Source organism: Chionomys nivalis, chromosome 8, assembly GCF_950005125.1.
Source record: "Chionomys nivalis chromosome 8, mChiNiv1.1, whole genome shotgun sequence".
Taxonomy (NCBI): Eukaryota; Metazoa; Chordata; class Mammalia; order Rodentia; family Cricetidae; genus Chionomys; species Chionomys nivalis.
Window position 1 is genome coordinate 53699741 of NC_080093.1, and position 9827 is coordinate 53709567.

At 53.8% G+C, this 9827-nt stretch overlaps 1 protein-coding gene across 2 annotated transcripts in view; it reads left to right on the top strand.

The window, feature by feature from the left end:
* Positions 1-8911, top strand: part of Osbpl5 (oxysterol binding protein like 5) — a 74158-nt gene extending 65247 nt beyond the window's left edge. For both annotated transcript variants that reach the window (XM_057779028.1, XM_057779029.1), the window contains exons 15-22: positions 1722-1819; positions 2191-2280; positions 2372-2508; positions 2920-3105; positions 3534-3660; positions 4455-4581; positions 5433-5535; positions 7726-8911. In XM_057779028.1, coding sequence (XP_057635011.1) covers positions 1722-1819; positions 2191-2280; positions 2372-2508; positions 2920-3105; positions 3534-3660; positions 4455-4581; positions 5433-5535; positions 7726-7864 — 1007 coding nt within the window. In that variant the 3' untranslated portion in view covers positions 7865-8911. The remainder of the gene's footprint in view (positions 1-1721; positions 1820-2190; positions 2281-2371; positions 2509-2919; positions 3106-3533; positions 3661-4454; positions 4582-5432; positions 5536-7725) is intronic.
* The last annotated feature ends 916 nt before the right edge of the window (positions 8912-9827 follow it).

The window sequence follows — 9827 nt, forward strand, 5'->3', positions numbered from 1 at the left end:
TTATGTTTTAACAAATAAAGCCTGAAGATCAGAGTGCAGAGCTAAACCACTAGAGGCCAGGGAGGGGTGGCGCATGCATTTAATCCCAGGATTCTGGGGCTCTCTGTTAGTTCAGGGTCACCCTGGGCAACACAAGATTGAATCTGCCTAAAAGAGAAACAGAGCTCACACAAAGGTGATCCCAGCACTTGGGGTCAAACACCTTTTAACCCCAGCACTAAGGAGATGGAGACAGGAGTGATGGCTGAGTGGAGAGAGGAATATAAGGCGGAAGGAGACAGGAGCTCAGAGCAGTCTGAAGTTTGGTAGAGACAGTTGCAGTCTGAGGATCGGCCCTGCAGTGAGAGAAGTCTGAGGACAGGATGGCCCGTTGGACCTGAGCCTGGATAGAGGTGAAAGGTCCCACTAGTGGCTGGCCTCCCTGCTCTTCTGACCTTCAGCATTAACCCCTCTATGACTCTGGGTTTTTATTAGTAAGACCAACTAGAATTTGGGCTACACTTACTTTTATTTTTTTAACTTTTCATTTTTGAAAATGAAATATTTTATTTCACATTTCTGAGTTTTCACATAGAAATGTTTGGGTGTTTTGTTTCATCATTGTCTTGCTGTCCCATTGCTGTGAAGAGACACTATGACCACGGCAGCTCTTATAAAGGAAAGTGTTTAGTTGGGTCTGGCTTACAGTTCAGAGGTTTAGTCCATTGTCATCATGGCAGGAAGTGTGACGGCAGGCAGGCAGAGTGGTGTTGGAGGGGTAGCTGAGAGTTCTACATCCGGATCAGCGGGCAGCGGGAAGAGAGAGCTGATGGGCCTGACTTGGGCATTTGAGACCCCAAAGCCCACTCCCAGTGACACATTTCCTCCAGTAAGGCTGCACCTACTCTAACAAGGCCACACCTCCTAATCCTGGTCAAGTAGTACCATTCCCTAATGACCAAGCCTTCAAATATATGAGCCTATGAGGGCCATTCCTATTCAAACTACCACAATCATGGTGGTGATTTTTAAAGTAGATTCTATTTTCCATATGACCAGAAGTGGACTGAGAAAAAGACATACTGGGTTTTCAGATGCACGCGACACAGTCCTGGGGGACAGCTGGGAACAGACACACCTGCACAGTCCTGGGGGACAGCTGGGAACAGACACACCTGCACAGTCCTGGGGGACAGCTGGGAACAGACACACCTGCAGAGTCCTGGGGGACAGCTGGGAACAGACACACCTGCAGAGTCCTGGGGGACAGCTGGGAACAGACACACCTGCAGAGTCCTGGGGGACAGCTGGGAACAGACACACCTGCACAGTCCTGGGGGCGGGGGGGAACAGATACACCTGCACAGTCCTGGGGGCGGGGTGGGGGAAACAGACACACCTGCACAGTCCTGGGGGACAGCTGGGAGCAGATACACCTGCACAGTCCTGAGGGCGGGGGAGGGGGGTGGAACAGACACAGCTACTCTCTAGTTTTGCTGCAGAACCCAGTCACAAATGTGACTTCTCAGATACTGGAGTTGGGGCTCCTGAAGGAGCTGACCCAGCAAAGGGTGTGGCATCTCCAGACCAGAGCAGAGGCTTCTTCCTGGGTCACGGTACTGAAGGACAGGCAGGCTTCTGGCTCCATCTCAGCAAACCCCTTTACACACCCTCCCCATCCTCCCTGCCTGTCTGCCGACACAGGCTTTCAGGGATGAATCCCAACACCAGTTGCATTTCAGGGATCCTGTATGGCACCATGACGATGGAGCTAGGGGGCAAAGTGACCATTGCGTGCGAGAAGAACAAGCTCCAAGCTGAACTGGACTTCAAGCTCAAGGTAATGGATGCAGCTTGTGGGAGGCAGTGCATGGCACTCAGAGAGGGAGGGAGGGCCGATCCCCTCCTTCCACACCAGGTGAAGTGCCCCAAACAAGTACACCTTTGTATCCTCATAGTCAGGGCCTAAGGAGAGAAAGGGTTGCCCATAGGCCACACAGCAGAGCCTGCAGGCCTAAGTCCCATCGTCCTCATGGTGAAAGACTACAGATTTGAGTCCAGACTAAGGCACTGGAATGAGGGCATCTTTTTTCAGTAGTAAACCTCATCTAAGCCATAGTCATGAGAATGAGTGTCCTGGATCTCTGAGGGTGAGCCTCTAAGCAGAGCCCTCCTCCTCCCCACTCACCCGGTGGCCACCTTCTCTTGCAGCCTTTCTTTGGGAGCAGCAGCAGCATCAACCAGGTCTCTGGAAAGATCACGTCTGGGGAGGAGGTCCTGGCACGCCTCACCGGACACTGGGTAAGACATCATTCCTCAGGAGCCTGGCTGAGCCCTAGGGTGGTCACCAACCAGGCCAGCAGCTCTGATGCTGCTGTGCCATCTGGGGCAGGACAGAGATGTGTTTATCAAGGAAGAGGGCGGTGGAGGCACCGAGCTTTTCTGGACTCCGAGTGAGGAGGTCCGCAGGCAGCGGCTGAAGCGGCACACGGTGTTATTGGAAGAACAGAATGAGCTGGAGTCTGAGAGGTGAGGCCCTCTGTCCAGGAGCCCTGCTGACCGCAGACTGTGCTAGCCAGAGGGGTGGGTTGTCAGAGTCACAATGCTGGGAGCACTTTCCAGGGTGTCTGTCAAAGACAGAACAGACCCCTCAGGCCAGATCAACTGTCCTGCTGGGGACAGCTGGAGGAGAGGGCCTCATCATAGCGGGCAAGGAGATCCTTGCCGGTGGCAGGTGGGAGCCCATCTTAGTTCATAGTGTGGAGTCAAAACCTGAGAGACACAGGCTTCCTGCCAGATATTCAGCCCTCTGTTGCTGAAGGCAACCAAGTGGAGAATACTCTAAGTCTCCTTCCGATGTAGAGGGGACTGATTCTGGGCTGCTGACTAATGGAGCCGCCCCACTCTGAGTCCCTGGTGGGTTGATCCTCTGGCCTATAGGCTCTGGCAGCATGTCACCAAGGCCATCCGTGAAGGTGACCAGCACAAAGCCACACAGGAGAAGTCTGTGCTGGAGGAGGCACAGCGGCAGCGTGCCCGGGAGCACCAGCAGAGCCTCACTCCGTGGAAGCCACAGCTCTTCCACCTGGACCCACTCACCCAAGAATGGCGCTACCGATACGAGAAGTGAGTGGCTCACAGCACAGCTTCCCCTGCCCAGGGATGACAGTGGGCAGGACATCCTGTGTCAGTCATCCCTCAAGACACGCCCGCAGTCAGTCTGATGGGAAAACCCTCACTGAGACCCTTCCCAGGGGATTCTGGGTAGTGTCAAGTGACAGTCGAAGCTGGAGCCTGCAGACCGACTCCCCGCAGTGCCGGCTTTAACTTGGGGGATGTCACGGAGTCTCTAATCTCCTCTCCCTGCCTTCAGCAGTACCTTAAGGATAAGGGATACAGAGGGGTGGTCAGACAGGCCCCCTAAGCCTTCCCTACAGACCCTGAGCAGTGGTCATCCCCTGGGTCATCATGAGAGGCTGAAGTCTAGGCTAGGACAGAACCCTCTCCCGTGAGGGTCATCACCTCTACTGATGGACACCATCTGGACCCTCCAGCCACAGCCCCTGGGACCCCCTGAAGGACATCGCCCAATATGAACAAGATGGGATTCTTCACACACTACAGAGGGAAACTATGTCTGGCCAGACAACTTTCCTAGGGAGTCCGGGGTCCAGGCACAAGGTCAGTACCCCTCACCAAGGCTCCAACCCAGGTTTGAGCTCAGCGACTGGCTACCACTGAAGCCCTCACTCCCTCCACCTGGCCACCTGACCCTCCTTCCTCAGAGCCCGTGTCTGAGATGTCTCAAACCCTACCTGGCTGCAGGCCTTCACTGACCCCAGGCTTCTCATTACTCCTTCTTTCCAGTGGGGAACCCAAGATACAGAATATCTGATTCATGGGTATCCTGGACCTCACGGTTTAAGATACAGAATATCTGATTCATGGGTATCTTGGACTGCCAGCCTGTTTACCCCCAGAAGCCCAGGCTTAGGGTAGCCTAGGGAGGAAGAGGAGAAGCCAGCATCCATACATGCCTAGGACCTGGGAAAGGCAGGAAGGAGTCAAAGGGTTGGGGGAGCTCCAGGAAAAGAAAAAAGGAGGGAAACATATTTATGTTAGGTGGGACTAGGAACGGCTCCACCAGGTGTACCTAGTTGAATGCTCTGGGTTTCAGTGTGAATAGCACTGGCCTTGTGACAACCTGGTGGCCAGACCATGCAGAGCTGACCACTCCTCATTCCTGAAGAGGAGGTCAACGGTTTTATGTTCCTGATGGGAAACTGAGGCCCCAGAGATGGAATGACTACAGTTCATGCCCGGTGATCTAAACCACCTGTGTCCAACTGCAAAGCCACTGGGCCCACCCTGTGCACACTGCCCTACTCTAGTGCATCCTGACATTAACAGGCCACCATGTCCCCAAAGGGCCCTTGGGAGGAGACCCTAGATACAGTAACTCCATCTCTTTACAGAGGCCTGGCCCTGACCGGCGGCTCCGCAAGGCCAGTGACCAGCCATCTGGCCATAGCCAGGCTACCGAGAGCAGCGGTTCCACACCTGAGTCCTGCCCAGACCTCTCTGATGAGGACTTTGTTCCTGGTAAGTAGCTCCCAGGGTTTCATGCATGCTAAGCAGGCCCTGGCCCTGGCTGGTGGAAGGCAGAAGGAGAGGACCTGTCCCTGCCTGCAGCCCCTCTGCAGGATGGTAAGGACCAGGATGTACCTTCCAGAGATGAGGATGCAGGGGCAGGTGTCTTCATAGTACATCTCTACTTGTCCCTATGAGATCTGCTTTCTCAGAGTCTGGGGACAGTCAGACCTGATGAGGACTGTAGTCAAGACATGGGGAAGAAAAGAGAGTACTGGATGTGTGGATTAGTGGTAGAATACCTGGCTAGCATTTATGAAGCCCTGGGTTCAGTCCCAGCACAGCATAAACCCAGCCTGACAATGCACAGCCATAACCCAGCACTCCAGAGGTCACACAAGAGGTCAGGGGCTAAGGTGATCTTCAGCTACATAGTGAGTCCAAGGCCAGGCTAGGATACATGAAACCTACTTAAAAAATGGGGATTGGGAGAGCACGTGGTCCTGGGGTAGGATTTTCATGAGCCTCGGGGATACTGTGAGAGGTTGTTTGGGTGCTGTTCATTGCCCAGCCCCTGACCCTGCTCTGACCCTTTCCTGATGGGACTCTGCTCATTTATTGTTACTGAGCCATCTATGTCTCCCCAACATTATTCCCGCCTCTGCAGTGGACCAGCCTTGTCTTGGTCATTCATCTCTAGTGCTTTCAGGTTAGCTGAGCCTGTATCCCCTATTAACTTTCCCTGTCTCTTTGTGGTTGGCTCCTGAGGATTTCTCAGGTAGTAGATCAGGACCTAGGTCAGCCAGGACATCCCAGCTCACCCTGGTAACTTACTCCCTGCTGTCTTCATCTTGGACTTCCAGGTAGCGAGAGCCCATGCCCTCGGTGCAGGCGAGAGGCTCACCGGCTCCGGATGCTACAAGAGGCTGTGCTGTCTATTCGGGAAGCTCAGCAAGAACTGCATAGGTAAGAACACGGGAGGCGGAGGGACCTGCCAGCGTAGGAGAGTACAACCCTCATGCAGGAGCCAATGGGCACAGGCAAGGGGCTTAGAAGAAAGGCAGGGCTAGGGGAGACCCTCTTCCCACCCACTCCAGGTGTGTGAAAGCAGGTAGCAGCCCTCCTGCATGTCTCAGGCTCCCTGTAGCTCACCAGCACCCCTGTACAGACTATCCTCAAAGCAAAGGGAGTGTCTGAGAGCCATACTATGTGACCTCAGTGGGTACGAACCAGGGTCACACAGTTCCTTCCTGTCAGCACACAATATCATGTGAGGGCTCCATATGCCATCACACTTGGTTCTTGCCTGTAAACGGGGTTCACAGAGCCAACTGAGAGGGGGCAGAAGGAGTGGGTGTGGAGAGCAAGCTTTGTGCCCATCCTCTAGGCACCCGGCACGGTACTTGACTCTGATTCCTTCTCAGCTCTTGCCAAGAAAGTTGGTTGATAGGGATGAGTCATGGAGCAGAGAGAAATGAGTCAGGGCTGGGACACTGAGGAGGGTGGGACAGGAGTGGGATGTGCTGAGTACCTCCTGGGCCAGGCAGGCTCCAGATACACAGCACCACATAGAGATCTCGATACCTGACTGTGGGCTGGCTGAAGTCAACTGCCATAGTTTTGGAAGGTGAGAGGTGACTAACTAGAGGCCCTTGGATACCTGTAGGGAGGGGGAGGAACGACTTAAGACCCTGGGATCTTGCTGGGCAGTGGTGGAGCACACCATTCATCCCAGCGTCAGGAGGCTAAGGCAGGCACATCTCTGAGTTCAAGGCCAGCCTGGTCTACAGAGTGAGTTCCAGGACACCCAGGGCTACACAGAGAAACCCTGTCTGGGAAAAACAAAACAAAACAAACAAATGAAAAAGACCCTAGGGCCTGAGGGGCAGAGAGCTTGGAGTGGCTGTATCTTGGCCCCAGGAAAGCTGATGGCTCTGCCAGCCTAGCAGTGCTCCTGTGCCAAGTGCCAGTTTCTCTTTATCATATCTGTGAACTCTAGAGGTTAAACAAACAAACAAACAAACAAACAAACAAAAAACCTTCAGTAATCCACAGGCGTGTGTAGAGAAAATTGGCTTGCCATCAGAGGCTTTTTAGTGCTGGGATCTGAGTCAAACATGACCTCTCTCTCTCTTGTTCTGGGAACTGTATGTCTTGTGGTTTGCCTGCAGACGGCCATCAGTGAAGCCATGAAAATCTCAGTGCTTGCTGCCTTGTTTGCTTTCCCTGCTGCTGCTACATAAATACACATCAGCTAATGAGAATGGGGAGTCCAAGGACCTCTGGGGTTCTTCTAATGTCACAGTGGGGCGCCCCAGACCCAGAAGGCTGACAGAGGGCTGAGGGATGTGAAGTGGGCTGTGCACAGCCTGCCGAGGAGAAGGTCTTCCCGGAGGTGCTTGACCAGGTTCCTAAGTATCCTTTGGTCAGTCCAGGTTGATGCTTCTAGCCGATGTCTCAACAGTACAATGACTTTTGTCTTTCCATCCATTCCTTACCCAAGTAGTGTGGGCAAAGAAAGGGAAACCTGGTACCCGCCCTCCCAAAAGGACTGTTGCCATCCAGGAAACAGAGCCCAGACATCAAAGTCCAAGCTTGGTGGATCTGCTCCTATGTCCCTGGCTGGCACCCAGCCTGGGGTGTCAACAAGACACTGATTGTTTCACATTCTGGAGGCTGAAAGTTCAAGATGGAAATTTCAGGCCTGGCTCTTCCCTGTGCCCTGTCCTTGGCTTGCAGCCATGGTCATCCCCTGGGTGTCTCTGTCTTGATCCCCTCTTAGGATCCCAGTCTAGATTAAGGGCCCACCCTAGTGAACCTTTTAATGTAGCTTCCTCTTCAGAGATCTTATCTCCACATAGCTGAGGGGACTTCAGCACAGGTTTGAGGAGGAGGACACCATTCAGCCACCACCCCAGGGGTGGTAGGAAGGATGCAAGCGGCCTATTCCTCAAGCCCAGACCCTCCTGTACCACAATTGATACCCAGGAAGCACAGCCCAGGCTCCTGCCCTGGGACCCCTCTCTCTAAGGAGCCCCCACCCACCCTGTAATCATGTTCCCGGCAGGCAGACCTGCCATCCTGTCTCATACTCCCTTGTAGGTTGGGAGGGTAGCCATGTTGGTGTTGACACAGCCTCCGCTCCTGTCTTTGCAGGCACCTCTCAGCCATGTTGAGCTCCACAGTGCATGCTGGGCAGCCGTCAGCCCCCAGCCTTCTGCAGAACCCCCGCTCCTGGTTCCTGCTCTGCATCTTCCTGACATGTCAGCTATTCATTAACTATATCCTCAAATAGGAGCCCTTGGGGTCTCTAGGGTAATGCCTGCAGAGCCCCCTGCTAGGCACCCAGCACTTTACACCAGCCCACGGAGGCAGTGAAGCCCACAGGCGTGGCCACTGGGACAGAAGGGTCCTCGTACAAGAGGATGACAGGTGGGACCTGGGGCTCTGAGGGTGCTGTGACCCCAGCTGTAGGACACTCCAGGGAGCATTGGCCTCCCCTCCAGGGCCCTCCACCTAGCACCGGCCTTAATGCTAAAGCCAAATGCAGTTTCTGCCCTGCAGTGTGCCCCTGGGCATCTCAAGTTGACACTCCCAAGCCAACCCCCACTTAGATCTGGGGGTCAGGAGGACCTATGCAGGCTCTGGACAGCCACTCACTGCAAAGCAGGGGAAAGCAAGGAGGTTTCCAGGAGCAGCAGGAAGGAAGACCCCCAGGACTTCTCAGGGTTCTTTGGATGATGATGGTGACTTCTGGACAGTCTGCCCGCTCAAGCACTGAGAAGCTGTGGCTGCTCTGGTGAGGACATTGGGACTTTTATCCTGTTATTAAGCTGTTTGGAAAGGAGCCTGTTCAGGGAGTTACTGCACCCACACCTGCCCTACAGCCAGAGGAACCTACCTGTGCCAGGGGAGTACCCTGACCAACGGCAGTATGAGCTTGTAAGCAGGAGAAGTGCCCAGGGGGTATCCCCCAAAAGCCAGGGAGCCTCAAGCTTGCCACATGCCCTGACCAACACAGTCTTCCCATTTTGTTGACATTCTGAATATATAGAGTTGCAATATTCCAGGCAGCTGTGTGCAGTGACCAGCCTCTGCATCCGGCCCCCAGCCCTGTGTGGATGGCCCTCTGTGCGTGCGTGTGCATATGTGTGGGCACCTACACGTACTCACATTCGGAGCCTTAATACCTTGTTGGTGCCATCTCCACTGTAACTGAACCTTTCAAGATTTGTATCCATTTGTCTCTCTCCTTCCCCAGCCCAGGGGTGTGTCTGCTCCATGCCTTGAAATAAATGGAAATACATGTATGTTCTCTTCTTGAGCACAAGGAAGAACTTCTGGGGAGGTGGAAAAACAGTGTAATAGGGCTGTCTTGAGCTGGAGGTACCAAGTGTGGGGTCCAAAAGGTGGGGTGCAGGTTCACAGTGTGGAGTGAGAAGATGGCCCACCTGGAGCCCTTGGGAGCCAGGGAGCAACTGTGGACATGGGAAGGATGCTGCCTGTCGGGGCATTCTGGGAAGCTACCAGAACTGGGAAAGTGAGGGAAGGGATGGGGGCCCAGTTCTTTAAGTCACCACAAAGGAGTTTCTAAGACTGGGCAGCCTGCTGTTGCCAGCATGGTGCTGCTGAAACGATTAAGCTTCTGTAGGCTCACATAGCTTGGAGGTATTCAGAGTAGCCCTAGGTGTTTGGCAACAAACCCCACAGTACCTCAAAGAGAAGCTGTAGCCCGCATAACAACACATGGAAGATAACAGAAACCAGAGGGAACAAAGGTGGCCAGGCAACACCCAGGAGAGGGTGGGACAAAGAAGAGCCACATGGGATCACATCCACCCACCCCAGGACTAGAGGACCCTGCTCGTAGGACCTCCATGAAGCAGCCAGTCACCCTGAAGCATGAGTGCCTTCAGGTGGCCAGTTTATACCACAGACATCTCTTTCTGGTATAGACAGGAAGCCCTGAACCCATCACCTTGTCTCCTGCACCCTGTGCCCATGCGAAACTAGGGCCTGTCTCTCACAGCACCATCATACACCCTGGAGTTTTGGAATGTCCTCCTGAATTCTACTCCTGTTTCTTTATAAACTTAATAAACTCACTCAGTAGGGGGCTGTGATACAGACTTCAGCCCTTTATAAAAACATACACACACTGGGCTGGAGAGATAGTTCTGCAGTTAAGTGCACCGATGCTCTTACAGAGGACCTCAGTTCTATTCCCAGCACCCCCATGACAGCTCACAGCCATCTGT